Source organism: Pelodiscus sinensis, chromosome 14, assembly GCF_052426305.1.
Source record: "Pelodiscus sinensis isolate ZL-2025 chromosome 14, ASM5242630v1, whole genome shotgun sequence".
Classification (NCBI taxonomy): domain Eukaryota; kingdom Metazoa; phylum Chordata; order Testudines; family Trionychidae; genus Pelodiscus; species Pelodiscus sinensis.
Window position 1 is genome coordinate 43,115,800 of NC_143065.1, and position 16,859 is coordinate 43,132,658.

At 39.1% G+C, this 16,859-nt stretch overlaps 1 protein-coding gene across 4 annotated transcripts in view; it reads left to right on the forward strand.

Annotated features, from left to right (window-relative positions):
• Positions 1–16,859, forward strand: part of MAP2K5 (mitogen-activated protein kinase kinase 5) — a 205,067-nt gene that overhangs the window by 60,041 nt on the left and 128,167 nt on the right. For all 4 annotated transcript variants that reach the window (XM_075896855.2, XM_075896856.2, XM_075896854.2 and 1 more), the window contains 3 exons: positions 4,482–4,521; positions 14,443–14,511; positions 14,601–14,682. In XM_075896855.2, coding sequence (XP_075752970.1) covers positions 4,482–4,521; positions 14,443–14,511; positions 14,601–14,682 — 191 coding nt within the window. The remainder of the gene's footprint in view (positions 1–4,481; positions 4,522–14,442; positions 14,512–14,600; positions 14,683–16,859) is intronic.

The window sequence follows — 16,859 nt, forward strand, 5'->3', positions numbered from 1 at the left end:
TCAGTTGTACAGCACTGCCACTTTGAAGTACCTCTTCTTCCCCGCCCCCTTTTGCTGCCTCTGTCTGATAGAGGCAGCAAGGGTGGCAGGGTAGGGGATCAACTAGTTGACTAGTCAACTAGTCCTTAACATCCTTGTTGAATACATGCTTTTTATTTATTTTAACCATTTGATTTAAATCAAATACAAGTTTTTGGTTTTATTAAAACTCAGCACTGTGTTGAGTAATAGATTAATCTTATCGATGATATTGCTTCTCCTGCCCCTCCCTGTTGTGGCATTATCCCCCTGTAAATGTGTTGTCAGGATAGGGTAAAATGAAAGTTTTATTTTGTAAGCCAATAGGGTCTGATCTGTAATACGTCTAAAGCAATGGAAAGAATCCCACTAACTTGAGTGGGAGCTGGATCAGGCTTCTAATGATATAGCTGAAAGCGGGAAACATGAATTTTTTTCCCATTTGCCGCAGTGATTGTTAGGTAATGCCTCTGCTGAGAGGAAAACATGAACAGTGCATTCCATGGCATTTATTACACATGCCCAGTGTAAATAATATACAGAAATGGAGAGAAGTGAAAAGGATCTGTGCACTTATAAATTGAAACAAGACTTTAATAATAACTTTCAGATTTGTGAGTTCTTCACATTTGCATCCTGTTCAAAATTGCCTTTTAAACTTCTTGTTGCAGAACTTGGCTTACCCCTGATGTAATGCTGCCTGTTCAATTTTTCCTTAACAATAAATGATTTATAGCTGTCTCTTCCCAATCATCTGGGTTACAGCTTTTGCAGCGGTTCATTTGCAGAGCAAAAATAAAGGCTGAACACAAAAACAGAGAATTGGATTTGCTCTTCCAAGGCTGGTTTCTGTAAGGTGTGAACGCTTATAAATTCAACACAATCGTTTCCCTGGGATATTCTGCATGGTTTTGTGTGTTGGATTTTGAAATAACAGCTTATTTCTTTTAGTTGATCAGGACTGACTTAGCACAGTCTTAGAGGAGAGGAGCCTTTTCGTCATTACATTAGTGCCTGTGTATTGAACAGTGCAAACATAGTGGTTAGTAAAATATGAGGAACACAAGTGAGAAGTGAAGGTAAACAAAATAATATCTGAGCTCAGCTGCACTGAGAGATAGCAAGTAGAGCTGAGTGGTGAATAATGTCATTTCAAATCAACCAAAACATTTTAGGTCAACTCAGAACATTCTTTTAATATGCTCTTCTGTGTGTGTGTGTGTGTGTGTGTGTGTGTGTGTGTGTGTGTGTGTGTGTGTGTGTGTGTGTGTGTGTGTGTGTGTGTGTGTGTGATTTTTTTTTTAAAGGATGGGTTGATGTTTAAATTAAAATGCCATTTTTTAATGAAAACTCAAAAATTTTGAATTGATTGAAATGAAAAAATTTCTTTTTTGTTTTATGTTTTGGGTTTTTTTTATTATGATGATTTTTCCCCCCAAAACTGTTTGCCATGTTTCACACAAATTTGGTGATAGTTTCAGAGCTTTTGGCAAAAATCTCTGTTCATGGGAAAAAATTTCAGCTTGCTGATAGTTTCAAAGGAACCTGTGATTAAGTTTTGTGAGGCTTCCTTATGCATAAAATATTAAAAAGTGAGATAGTGTTTAGTTATACACTGCTCTGCAGTTCCACTTAGTATAGAACCCTCTTGACACTGGTGGACAACCTGCTGTACTGATTAAGCAGCTGTCTTCATTGTGGACCACGTTCTGCCATGGATTCTGGGCAAGCTATTTATACTGGAGTCAGGGGGAGCTACAGAGATATTTTACTATTGCAAAATTTTTCTTTTAAGAGCAGAAACCAACTAAAAAGTGTCAGTCTGCATTTTTCTCTGCATATTGTTTTAACCTGGTTTTCTATTTATTTATTTTCATTTAGAAAATCAGATCTTAGAATTTCACATTTTTTACATAGCTAGTTAAATTGACTTTTTCACATCCTCAGCCATCAGAATTTCTTATCAGAACGGTCCCTATGAAGCAACAGCTCTTGCCTTTGCTTCGCTTAGTTTAAATCTCTTCCATGGAAAAAATTCCATTGAAGTATCTATGCCAACTCCAGACTGGATTCTGTCAAGTGCTGAACATTGTCAACCTTTAGCACTTTGTAGGATTGGGCCATTAGTGTATCTTTAGGATGGTGTTCTGCATTGATCTTACTACCTTGTTTGGTCCCACATGTCATATTTTAGCATCGTGAAGGTCTTTTACTCAAGCCTTTGTCTTTTGGGTGATGTAGGAGGTGTAAAGAGCTGTCTCCTGGAATGATGCTACTGTATATATTATTTATAAACAATATCACTTTAATCTCTGCATATTTACCCATAGAGTGGGTGGTGGCATTTAACAAATGTGGGGAAAAAAACAAAAAACCTTCAGGTTCAGCAAATTATTCTGTGGGCTTTTTAGTACATGATTTTACAGGTTTCTAAGGGTAGTAAATCTTCATATGTTATCCATGCCGACGTTAGCCAGAATGGTTAATGCCAGATTGTTGTTCTGTCTAATATCTAACAAAAATATTTTCTCCACACACTCACTAGAACAGGTAATTACTGTAGCAAGTGCAGACTAATTTGAAGTGTTAGCTGTTAATTAAAACCCTGCCAAGGTGTACCATTGTCTTTTGGGGTAACCAAAGCTCCTATTCAGACTTCATTAATCACTTTACAGTTATTTGTGTTGAGGAAGGTCAAGACAATTGAGATGCCATATCAGTCTGAAGTAAACAAATTCCCTTTCTCCCAGGTAGCATGCCATTTGCAAAGCCGGGGACACACTGTATCCATGGGCATGGTGTCATCTTTGTGGTCCTCTTCTCAATGATAATTAAATGTTAAATTGGTACTGGCAGTGCTCTGTAAACCAAACCAGGTATCTGTCCTTTGCTGGAAATTTAACCCAAACTTCCACGGATGAATTAGCGTGCATCATAATTAAATAATCAAGTCTTTCCTTTTAATTCACTTGGAAACAGGAGACCTCTCTTATGGAAAAAAGATCAGCTTTCTTGACAAGCTAATTAAGTTGCCAAACTGTCCGGCATAGTACATATTGAACGAACAGACGTTAAGCATGCTATCTCAGCCTGTTCATTTTCTTATCATTTCTGCTGATCTTGAAGTCAAAATGTTTTGCCACTCTTGGTTCATCCATAGTTACAGAGTAGTTCTGTTACTCCACCTGACCCTCATGTATTATGCATTCAACTGTCAGTCTCTGTTCTAGCTTCATTTTACAATCCAGTGTTCTGCACCTTATCTTGGCATTAAAATAATACTGATTTTGACATCTACTTAAAATATTGTCAGACCTTGTAGGTTTATGCCATTCACATATGTATCCATATTAGCCCATAAATTGTTGCTTTAAGATATTTTTAATGAGCTTTTTAAGTTCCCAAACTGTTGACAGAAATGATGCAATTAAAATATGAGTACATGATATTCTTGTCCTGTACTATGTATAATATAGTGCTAAAGTACTGTAATTCATTAAAGTTAATGCTATATAGATTATAACATAATGCACAGTATAATAAACCAGTACTAGACAGTAAGACTACTGAAGGGGAAAAAAAGCTTAAATGGTTGTGTTCACATTCAACATTTATATGTAGAATTTTTGCTCCTATTTTTTTAGGTACTTGGAATGATAAGGATAAGATTATATTCATTTTAGGTCAGCCAACTTTAAATATTTTGAGAGACAAATTGACACACGCTGCTCTTGGATTACTGTACAAATTCGTTTTAAGAACACATAGATATTAAGGTTTACGTGCATTGTTGTAATATATATATATTAAGCATACTATAGATATAGAGGCAGAATGTTGATTTCACTAATATCCTGGTTGGTCTTTTGATTACTGAGAATAATCAAATCACCATTGGGGTTTTTCACTTTAATTGAAATAGTTAGGTGTCCCATTGTCTTAACTCTCAAAATGTCTGTACATTAGAGGGGATTAGTTAGTGCTACGAATCTCATTTTATATGGACAATATAGATAGGGTTCTATTATGTTTCCATTACTTTGTAAGTAACTCTGAAAAGAAGTCTGTTCTTGTGTATGTCCATGTTACTATGAGGTATAAAATTCCCTTGTGCACGTGCCTATGTACAAAACATAGTGGGATTTTTAACATAATGGGAAACTGGTGGATCATCTAAACAGTTTTATTGTGCATGAATTCATTTTTCTAATCAACTGTTTTTAAATGTAGATATCTTGAAATGCATTTGCTGTTTGGAAATATGATATGGAAGCTGGTTTCCAGTAAAAGTGTATTTATTTTCGCTAATTCATTTTCTGTGAAATCAATGTATGTGGGGTGTGTGTGTGTGTGTGTGTGTGTGTGTGTGTGTGTGTGTCTGTGTGTGTGTGTGTATATATATATATATATATATAAAGTAATTTTGTGTGATCTCAAATCGTTTAATTTTTCCCCTCATGCAGAGCATATCATGTCCCAAGTGGAAAAATACTGGCAGTAAAGGTAAGATATTGTAGTAATTTGCTGGTTTGGTTTGGGTTTTTGGGGGCAGGGGTTTAGGACTATGGTTTCTTTCCTTTCCTTGCTATAATTATCAAACCTTAATTTGCTTCATTGCATTAAAAAGCCACAGCACGTAGTGTAGGGAAATCCCACTGCATAATCTAACAAGTCAAAATGGCCACAGAGCTCCCAGATGACCAGGTTTCACACAGTGGTAGCTGGGGGATTATTCTGCATTGTGCTTCAGGCACTGCAACATTTTTTTCCCAATTTAGGTTAAATGGGTAAATTTGAGACTAGCTCTGGTGTGTGCCATGGGGATCAAACCAGTTGGCAGTCATTTTGCTTTACCACCTGAATCGGAGAATTACAGAACTAAGTGGTAGGAAGGTCGCTACGGTCATCCTATCTCTTCCTCTGCTGATGCAGAAGCGTTCCATAGAGTGTATTCTCGTGTGCTTTCTGACATGATTATTTCCCGTAGGAGATGATTCTTCTTTCTAAGAGATCTTGCTGCTCTAAAAAAAATTTTCATAGTCTTCCTCAATTTTCCATTGATCATTTTATCTAGCTGTGTGGGTTTCTCTGTGTAAGTATTTTGAGAACCTCCGCTGAACGTTACTGTTGTATTATTATTATTATTATTATTATTATTATTATTTTATTAAGATAAGTGACAATCTAGACTTAAGTTTGACTGAAGGCTTTGGTTAACAAATAATGAAAACTATTTCTGATTCTACTGCATCAGTCCAGCATATGTAGAGTTGAACAATAACTACAATTTATAGTTTAAAACAAAACATTTGAAAATAAGTTCCTCCTTTAACTCTAGCAGCCAAGCACTATGCATGTATGTTTGTTTTTTTTCATGATACCTCTGAAATCCACAGTCCACAGAATACAGAAAGACATTTGCCTTTTAGTACTTGTTAATGGTTTAGCAACTTAAACAGGTAACTAAAAAAGGGAAAGGATTGCTTTAATTAATTTACGGAATATTTACTTAGAAATTTACGTACAATTAAGTTTTTATTAGATGTCTATCTCTACCCATCCTATATCTAACCAGTGCTTTTTCTAACATCACTGCATTGCGTTGAATTTTTTTGCTGGGGGAAGGTGTATTTGCAGCCTAGGCTTTGAAAGCAACAATGCCATAATTCGCTTGTGTGAACTGAAGTAAATGCAGCTTCTGGTTACAGGCCTGAACCTTAAAACCTCTATGGTGAGAACTCTCACTGACTTCAGTGGGTGTTCCATGCAAGGAGGGCTTTCAGGATTGGACCCTGTTTTTCTGTGCTTTCAGTCAAGTACATCTGAATAAAATTTTCCAGCTCTTACTTTTTCTGTGGGGCAGTTACAAAATAATTTCTATTTCACAAAAAATAAATGAAATACATAAGTAAGTATTTTGATTTGACCCATTGAAAATTCACCTGCATTAGGGATATAAAATCCGGATTAATCAGTTAACCAGTTAAATATTGGGCTAACCTAATGTTGAACTGGTTAACTCAGCAGTTACCAAATGCTGGTCCGCGGACTGGTGCCAAGCTGCAAACCACTGGCTGCCAGGGTCGGGTACACCACCCAGCACCTCCCCGCCCATTGCAGCTGTTGGGAGAGGTGTGTCCTGCCCTGCCTCTCGGTCAACCAGCACCGGGTAAGGGTGGGGTCTTCTCCTGGATGCAGAAGAGCGGTTTACTGTGCAGCAGGAGGGCCATGCAGAGCTGGGCACGGCAGCCTTAGAGCAGTGTAACCTGGGCAGCAGCGCTCAGCTGGCAACTGGGAGGCAGTGCAAGGCTAGGTGAGGGGGGTGGGGCAGGCACTGAGGGCTCCTGGGGCAGGACTAATGCTGGGGGATTCTGGGGCTCTAAGAGGCAGGAGGCTGACACTAGAAGCACTGAGGCATCCGGGGTGGAGAGCTGGCACTGGGAGGCTCTGGGGACGGGGACTGGGGGCTGGCCCTGGGGGAGCTGGGTGCAGTGGGGCTCTGGAAACAGGAGGCTGACACTGGGAGGCCTGATGGTGGGAGGCTGTAAAGGGCGGAGCGTTTGGAATGGGGAGCTGGCACTGGGGGGCTCTGAGAGTGGGAGGTTGGCACTGGGGGCAGTTGGGTGCAGGGGACTCTGGGATCAGTGGCTGGCATTGGGGGGTAGTGGAGGAGTGGGTGGTTCTGGGGACCCAGGCTTTTTATACCGAGGACCAGCAAACCCATTCACAAACTTTTGGCATACTTGTAACATTTTATTTGCATACTGTATTTGAATATTCACTATTTGCACAATGAATATGCAAATATGCAAGTAAAATGTTACTGGTGCACCAAACGTTTGTGAATGGATTTGCTGGTCCAAGGCATAGAAAAGATTGGGAACCACTGGGTTAACTAACTAAGCGGGATCCTGGCCCCAGTACTGGGGCTGCTGCCACCATCAACTTCAGGCTCCTGGACTGCAGGAAACCTGATTCCCTTTCTCAGCTGTCTCTGCATACGGGAAGTGTTTCTGAATGACTTTCTGATCGAAGGAGGAAATGAACGAAACAAATGTTGTGCACCCCCCCCCCCAGCATGTCTTTTTTTCAAATATTGTGTTTATGATGACCGTTTATTATTGCTTTATCGACGACCATGAAGTGGGAAAACACAGGAATTCGCCATCGTCACAATAAACCAACCAAGGGTCATTTTGTATCCGTAATTCTGAACAAGAATTTTTCCAGGAAATATTTTGGGGGCGGGGGAGGGGGAAGTGGGTCTGAAAATGTTCTTTCCCAAGAGGATTTCTTTTCTAAAGGCGAACGTTTTTGGCTATTGAACCCTGCCCCCGTCTTTCACTGGATGGGAGTCCTGATATTTTGCAAGCTGCTGCTCCCCCTGCGGCGACCCTTCCTCCACCCCAACCCTGGCACAAAGTTGTTCTCCTTAAGCATGTTGCCACCAACCCACTATGGGTACAAACAGCAATTGGCTGCAGGACATTGGAGGAGAAGGCAGGGGCTTGTCAGGATTAACTATTGCAAGAGAGACTGATCCTCATCCACCATCTTTCATTTGCAAGAACACCTGTTCCTTCAGACAGAGTGTATCCCTCAAGCCATAAGGATTTGACCAGTCCCCAAGGGTTAGTTAGTACCTTGTGAGTTTGTTAGCCTGGATTTTCATTTCTCAATGTTCCTACATTGATTATCCATATTAATATTAATTAAAATGTACATGTCATTTCAAAAACTATATTTTGGGACATGCATATTGTCATGTGTTTATAACATCGTGGTCCCAAAAGTAGCAATCAGGAAACCTGCTTCTCTGTCCTTGTTTGGCCAATAATTTGCTCTGCCACTTCAAGCAAGTCACTTAATCTCTGACTCAGTTTCCCCATGGAAAAAAAAAAGTGAGGGTATTGAAACCTTTGTCTCAGTAGGAATGTTGTGAGGATTGATTAGTGTAAAGCTGACAAAAAAAAAAGAGAGGCCACTGGGATCTCTGTTAAAGGAAGGGGCTTCAAAGGAGTAAAGTCATTCTTATATGTGTGTATTTCTATCAAATGTAAATATGACACAATGGTTTCACAACCCAGGTGAATACTTGTAGAACCTGTTGTGTTGATTAGCTGCTTTGTATTGGTGACTAGACTTGAAAACTGCAAGTAGATTGAGCAGGAAAAAAAATCTGATTTTACATGTTGCAGATTGAAACCTTCTACACCATTAGAGTCTTTCCTATAAACTTTTCTATTCGATAATGCATGCAGGATTTAATAGTTTTCTTAATATTATTTATTTTCTAATGGGGTGGGGACATCTATCTGAGAGGATGAAAAATCCCAGCATTGTGTGTACCGTGGCTGACTGCCATTCCTCAGCTGCTTTAGTTTTTGCTGTTCTTAAACTAGCATTTAAATGGACCATTTGATTAATCATTTGTATACTGACTATAATACTCCCAAATTTCCTTTGAGTTGTACATACTGTAAAAGACAATTATGTCGCCACAGATTAAATAAGTGAATTAAAACAGAATAGCAGCTTAATTTGACCTGTGATTTTGCTCTCGTTCCCTTTAGTGGAACGTATGCCACTCCAGCAAATAGATGAAGTCATCCATGACAGCTTGTGATGAATTGCCGTATTTATACTGGATATTTTAATAGCCTCACACTAATTTAAATTGAGCACAGAGTAAATTATAATTCAGTCACTTGACTGCTTGTATTTAACTTGACAACTCATCCTTATTTGTCCTGGAGGTGTAGTGGAGAGCAGAGGAAACGTGCCCAGGTATTTCTCTTCTAGATTTAACCCTTTCCATTTGAAATGTTAAGTATTCAAACTCTCATCTGTTTTAGGCTGCTTAGCTTGTTTATAGATTTGTTTTATTTTAAACAGGGGAGTTGATATTCGTAACACTCATGTCATTGTGGCATTCCATCATTCCATCCAGAGAGAACGAGCGTACAGGGTCGAAGACTGATAGACAAGCGTTCTGGGTTCAACACAGATATTATACAGAGTAGCCGCGTCACCTTAGGTAACTCACTTAGGGTGTGTTTACACTGCAGTTAAGCACCTGTGGCTGGCCCATGTCAGCTGGCTTAGGCTGCGAAGCTGTAAGGGTTTGTCTACACAGCAAAGTTATTTTGAAATAACTTTCCTAACAGCTACACAAGCCAACTGCTATTTCCAAATTAATTCGAAATAGCGGAGGAGTTATTTCGAAATTGGTAAACCTCATTGCACGAGGAATAGTGCCAATTTCGAAATTGCTATTTCAAAATAAGCGCTGTGTAGATGCTTATTTCGAAATAGGGGGCCTCCAGCCCTTCCCAGAGTGCCCTGCTGGCCGCCCCGGCCACAAGGTAACTTCTGACCTGATGCCCTGCCGGAACCAGTTTCGGCTGTCCTTAAATGCGATTCAGCATCCAATCAGTGTGGACTCGCTATTTTGAACTAGCAAAAAGCTATTTCGAAATGCATTTTGTGTGTAGACGTGTTATTTCAAAATAACGCTGTAGTGTAGACATATCCTAAGACTGAAGTGTAGAAAGGCTTCAGGTAGGGTAAGGAGTTTGGGGAGGGGGGAGGAGGTGTCGTGTCACCATCTTGCTTATTGCTCCCTGTACCTGTTTGTTTCCTGGTCCGGTTCCTTTCCCTTTGTGTGTGTTCAGAGAGCCCTTCTGTGCCTCCATTTCCCATCTGTAAAATGGGACTACTGCTACTTTCCTACTGTGGAGTGGCATGAGGCAGAATTTATTAATACTTATGAAGTGCTGAGTTACTCCACCATTAAACACCATAGGAATGTCATTAAATAACAATGCATGATCATGCCCCATTCCCAGAACTCTCCTCTGTAGCTCCACTTTTGGATTATCATCTCTGCTAATTTTGAGAGAGCCATACTTGGGTCAAACACTTCTGATCTTCCATCTCAGCTCTGGCTTTTCTAAGATGTTGATAGTTGCAATTGGCAGCTCTGTTTTTCCCCTTTTGTTAGTAGTGGCATAATGTTAAATCATGGCGGGGGACAACATTTCTTGCCCAGGAAAAATTAGTTATTCCCAGTTTTAGGTATTTTCTGTTTTAAAAGCTGTTTTATTAAGGCATATTTCATTACGCGTAGTTACTCATTCACTGCTGGCTACATATGACAGTAAATTCATAGATTAATTTAGGGTTGTATGAATAAAAAGTAAAACTGCAGTGGGCATAATGTTAATGTATGTAATTATAATACGGAACATCAGAATGTTTGTATAGATTTGATATTTTCGGAAAAAGATATACGTCTCATGTCTCGTTTTCAATATTATGTACATAAAAAGTGTCAAAAACATGTGGCTATATGAAAATGGCAATAATAGAGAGTAGTATGCTTGAAGCACTAAGCAGTCAGAAGCATACGGTTGCAGATACCAGTCCAAGTCTGTTTGACCATGCAGCGTTCTGCAGCAGACAGCCATGTGGTGTAGTAGTGGAAAGACTGAGCTGACTCCTCAGTTTTGAAAGGGTTTATCCAAAAGTTGAAAAGATTCTTTCTGTGCTTGATGAACTCGCTAGATGCTGATGCAGTTATTTTACCCAGTTTCCCGGGTTACATCAGGTTTAAGCTGATATTTACCAGTGATCTGTCCTAAACTGGTTTTCTCCCAGGAAATGGCCAGCCTGCTTATGTGTTAAGGATTAATTAGCAAACTGTTTCCTTGAAATCAGTTAAACCATTCTGCTCCTGCATGTGCTGAGTAAATTCATTGCAAGTTAATTTTATACTTTGAATTTAAATTCTCTTTCTACTTTCAATATGTTCAGGAGCCAGATTCCAGTTTTCCTTTTGATGCCACACAGGTCCTTTCAGAGGTGCTACAAGGTTTATTGTCTGTGGGCAGAGTTTAAATTTTGTTTTCTTTCAGTACATTCAAGACATGTTCATTCCACTTGTGAAGGGTGCTGCCAGGTCCTTATTTATTGCCTGTGTGTCAGTGGCAATGGGCTTGGGGAATTATGTCCTCATGGTTTGTAAAGCACTGCCCCATCCCACATAGACCTCTTGCATCTTAAAATTGACTGTCTGGAAGCAAAACCCCATTGTTAGCAAAAAACACCCCAAAAAACACTGCACACAGAGGAGCATGAGCACAGACAGAAAGCATGTTTAGATTTAGGGCAGGTTATGCCGATTTTTTTTTTCACTTTAGGATTTTCAGCACTGTAACTGGGCCAAAAGAGTATGGAGTTAATCAGCTGATACGTTACGATTAAACATGTCTCTTTTAGATTTTCTAAAATCATTTCAACAGCTGCAACTCAGACACAATTGAATTCTGCTGGTCAATAGAGCCAGTTATACGTGTCTAGATACAGTTAGGGATGGCTTCTCTAATAATGTGGAAAATGCACCATTTACTTGGGCCCCTATGTATTAGTTGCCTAATTTGGGGTTTCCTGGCGATGCATTCTGGGCTCTCGCATCAGAGCTGTCCTGTGACTTTGTAATGTTTTTCTGTATGTTCCCCATCCATCTTGCATTTATTTGGAGTACATGTGGATGAAGCACATTCAGAAGTTGTAGGACAACTCCTTTGCAGGTCATCTTTAACATTAGGATGCGAGTCTGTATGTAATTATAGTTTAATTCAAAACAAGGGAAGACCTCTCTTCATGCCAGGTTTTGGGTAAAGGTGCTGTATTTGACACCAGCCATGCTAACTAGTCAGTGTTTAGATCAGTGAAGAGAACAGGGAGACTTTTTATTGTTAGTGGTATTTAATAAAAGACAGTCTTTTATTAAACTACATTAATATGCTAATGGGTAAAACTGGTATAGTGTTCCAGCAAAGTATTTTAAGTTTTTCAGACTGAAAAATGTAAGTGAATATTGCTGGTAAATGACTATTGATCTGGAGAAGTGTGTTAAATGTTTGTTGGCAGCCTTATATTATAGTTACAATTTAGTTTAGAGAGAGCTTTTATAAACAACCCTAAAGCAAACTCTTGATAGAAACTAGTTATGCTTTTCTCTTTTAGATGGGCATCAATACTATAAAATGTATGTTTAGAAATGGTCTCTCTCTTTATTTTGTTTCATCAGCAGTTTATACAACACATAATTTATTTTCTGTTAATTCTGCAAAAGTACTGCTTTTTCCCTATATAGTTGTAATTCTAAAATGGCATATGGATGGGGAAAGTAAGACTACAGATAAGACCGTGCATTTAATGTCAATCAATTTCAAATGTATTAGTGTAATGTCTTAATAATTAACCATCACACTCAAGAAAATTAATACAAATAGTTAAATTAATATTTAAATAATCACATTACAAAAGGAAAAAAAAACAGGTTCAACTCTTCTCCTAAATTTAAAGATGTATTTAAAGCACAGCATAAAATAATAAACAAAATGAAATTACAAATGCTGGGTATACGTTGACCTGTTTAGGCCACAAAGAAAATTAACTTTCCACAATTCTTTCCTTGTTTTTTACCACTGCTGAGGCAAATAAAGGAACAACCTGTATAACTGACTTATTAATGTTACATAACAAATATTCTAATCTTTGAACCAATGGTGTAGAAGGCTACTTATTTCTCCAAAAATGACAAAAGTTACAAAATAGTAAATAGTGTGGCAAATCTGCAACCTGTCTGGACCCACATGAGACGTAAATGGTTATGCCTTTCAGTAGGGGTGTCATCGTGTAGACAACTAGATATACGATTAACTGATAAACCTAGGCTTATCGGTTAATCTTGTCAACTATACTCATTTCCCCTCCCCCTTGCTGCCTTTGTTTCAGAGGCAGCAAGGGGTGGGGGGAGTGGGAGAAGATGGTCCTAAGGCCACAAATTGAATTCATCCCTAAAACTTGTCTTGACGTTTCACCTGAAGCAGTCAATTAACCCACACATTTTCTTCCTGAAGTCACATTCAGTGCTGGAAGAGAAGAAGCTACCGTGGACATTTCCAGAGCCTTGCTCTGTTACCACAAGACCCAATCATTTCATCTTTTTCCTCCTGTTTTTCTGGCTGTATCCAGGGGGCTGAAAAGAAATCAACTCCTTAGTGGAGTGGATCAGTTAGCTGATGAACCTCTTCCTCCAGACATCAGGGCATGTTCCATTAGCCACCTGCAAGGCCGGCTTTAGAAACATACCAGGGCCTGAGACATGTAGAGTAAATCACGGACATGTGTCAAACTTTGCACCCTTGTCGTGGCGATTAGTTCTGATGCCAGATTCGAGAATGCTGTACGTCATTCACTAGCTGACTAATGCAGTTGGTGCTCCTTCTTTGCACTGTCCAGAAGGGACACTGCAGGTCTGTACAGAGGGATCCATATTGACACACGCTTGGAGACAAGGATCCTACATCCTCCAGTAACAATGGTTTTTTGAGATGATGTAGTCCGTGCAGATCCCACAACCTGTCCTTCCTCTCTGCTTTTTAGGAGTTTTTTGGTCTTTAAATTGTGAGGAACCTGAGGGAGAATCGTTGTCCCTTATTCTGATGCTTTGGTACAAAGAAGTCACAGGATACTGGACTCCATGACCTCTTGAGGTCCCTTCCTGTTCTGTGATCCTATGACACATGCATGGCCCCTGACATAAGCCACTATTCAAAATACTTGACGCACATGCTGTTACAGTGGTGTCTGCACTGACTTGCACGGGAGAATTCGTTCAAATGCTGCAGCACTTGCTTAAAATGTGAAAAGTATCACGGCTGCTTTCTGAAAAGTTTATCAGGGTCCTAGAATTGTATGTGTTTTATTGCCAGCCACAATTGACAAGTGCTCATCCCATGACTGGAAATCTTCTAGGGTTGCCAATCCTACAGGATTGGCCAGCCATCTCCTAGAATTGGCACTTAACTGCCGGTGACTGTTGAAACCAATCTGCAAATGACATTACATCATGTGGGGAGAACCTCTCCCGGAACAGCTTCAGTCAGAGGTGGCAACCCTAACATCGGTTGATTCAAGTTCTGTTATGCATCTACCACAGATGTGATTTACATTGTTTTTCTGTGCTGCGACAGCCCTGTCTGAAAATGAGGATAGTACATTTGTAGATGTGTTCGGATATATGATAAAGTGCTGGAGTGAAAGATGGTATTCTGGAGTGAAAGATGCCTTTGTAAATTCAAAGTGTTAGGTAGTCATGCCTAGAGCTGTTGGAGTAAAGTATTCCGCCGACTCCTTCGGGTACTTGTGTGGCCAGTGTAGAAGTTTAGCTTGTGACTAACGTTTAAAAGTAATTTTGTCCTTTGGATTCCCTTTTCCTTTTCTCTGCCATTTCTGGCTCTCTCAGTCTCTCTCACAGACACACTATCAATATATGCTGATGATCTGAATTCTATATCATTTGCTTGTATTTTATTTCAGAACAGATAATGATTCTAATGTTTCTATTTTCAGCTCATACCTTTAGATATTACACTGGAGCTCCAGAAGCAGATTATGTCGGAATTAGAAATCCTTTATAAGGTATTCTTTTTATAGCACTTTTAATTACGTTTGTCTGTAGTCTTTATGCAAAGGGCTTTTTTGAATAGCTTGCTTTCTTCTTTTTACAGTGTGACTCATCTTATATCATAGGATTCTATGGCGCTTTTTTTGTAGAAAACAGAATTTCACTATGTACAGAATTCATGGATGGTGAGTTACATTTTTTTTGTAGTATTAGTAGTAAAAAAAAAAAAAATCTCAGAAGGATAGCCGTGTTAGTCTGTATCTGCAAAACCAGAGAGGAGTCCTTTGGCACCTTAGAGGCTAGCAAATTTATTAGGGAATAAGCTTTTGTGGGTAAAACCTACTTCATCAGATAAATTGGAGTGGAATTTACAGAGGCATGAGTGTATATAAGGACAACAAAAGAAAGACATTTTAAAAATATGTACTTCCTATGTGTAGGATATGATCATTTTTAAAGGATGTTGGAATTACTGCTTCACATGAAATATTTCATTATACACAATATTTTTCTGAATGTAATTTCATTTACTTTTATTGAAAATGTAAATAGAATAGAAATAAATGCTAGTTTAATCTGTGTTTTGATAGTTGATTCTTCCATGCAATCTGTCTTCACTGACAAAACAGCTGTTCTTTTCTTTTAATGTTTCAATAGCCAAAACAGATTTTCTTTTAAAGAAATCTATTAACCCAATGTCCTGTGTGTTTTCAGTGAAAATTGGTTCTTAATTGCAAGATAACGAATTATTTCCAACACATCTGTTTAGTTTTGCTGCACTAAGTTTCCTTGGGAGTGTACCCTTATTTCTTCCAGTATGAATCTTTCAGTTCTATAGTACTCCCTATCCTGTGATCTGGTTCCAGTGTCATTTTGGAGATATATTAGCACCTTTACATTAAAATGTTGTGCTTTGACATCCTTGGATAAAAGGCACTTTCAACAAACAAAGCAGCCTTATGAAAGCGATTTATAATCTTTGCTATCCTCTGTCTATCAAGTCTGGGAATCTCGATTGCATGTCTTCCACTGTCTGGTGCATGAGAACTCAAACATTTTCCAACATCCTGCTCTTAGTTTTATGTTGTTGTTATGTCGCTGAAGCAATAATCCATGACACTCTCTGAATTTCTCGTGAGTCAGCATTTTTTGGCTGGGCCAGGATTTTTTTCCCTAAGGTGCGGTTAAGTTGGATATGAAGATATAGATGTCTTACAAATAATTAATAATATAGCCAGGCAATGATGGCTTTCTCATAAAGCATATAAAAGACATTACTGTGCAGCTCTTTAAAGACTAACAAGATGGTTTATTAGGTGATGAGCTTTCGTGGGCCAGACCCACTTCCTCAGATCAATATTGATCTGAGGAAGTGGGTCTGGCCCACGAAAGCTCATCACCTAATAAACCATCTTGTTAGTCTTTAAAGAGCTGCATAGTCCTGTCTTTTGTTTCAGCTACACCAGACTAACACAGCTGCATCTCTATCATAAAGCATATGAGTATCAATGACCATTGTTGGCTACTGTCTTTCACTGATGATCGCAAAATAAATCTTTCATAGTTTTTATACATTTATGCTTATTAGAATAATCTGTTTTACAGTCTAGATATGATCATTCTTTTTGCTCTTCCCTTTCTGAAGTTCTTTACAACCTGTTTCAGATGAGTTGTGGGTCTGATCTTCTGTAAATGCTAATTTGTGTGTGTGTGTTTGTATGTGTGTATACATATATATATATATATATATATATATTCAGCATTGATGTTCTTGTACTATACAAACATTACTCAATGCATGTGGTTTTCAATATCTGTGCTCTCGTTAATGAACTCAGGCATACGGAACATGCTGCTGGAAATTTGTGTACAAATTGGTATTTACGCGTGCATGTCACATGATGGGCACACCAAGTAGGGAAATATTTGGAAATGCTACAATACACCTCTGCCTACAGTCTGAAGATCAGGATCTGAGTGCACTCAGGCAAATTAAAAAGTGACAGAAGTACCTGCTTGTAAATCTCTGCCAGTCTGAATTCTTGTATAATTCAGGGGTTGTCAGGTTGGGTCGGGTCGTCCCCGGGGCTGGAGGGATAAAGGGCGCCCTGACGGCAAGGTGGTGGTGCGGGTTCCCATGTGGCCTAGCGGATAGGGCACTCGCCTGGGAAGCACGGGGTCGTGAGCTCTAGTCCCAGGTCGGGTCATCCCTAGGGCTTTAAGATGTGCATATTTCATGATATTATACAGCACAGGTATTTACTGACCATTCAAAAGGTACTTTGAATCATATTGGAGAAGAATTCTGGTCCAACTAATGCAGTGTGCATTCCCCCTGACAGTGACCTATAAACAGTAATGG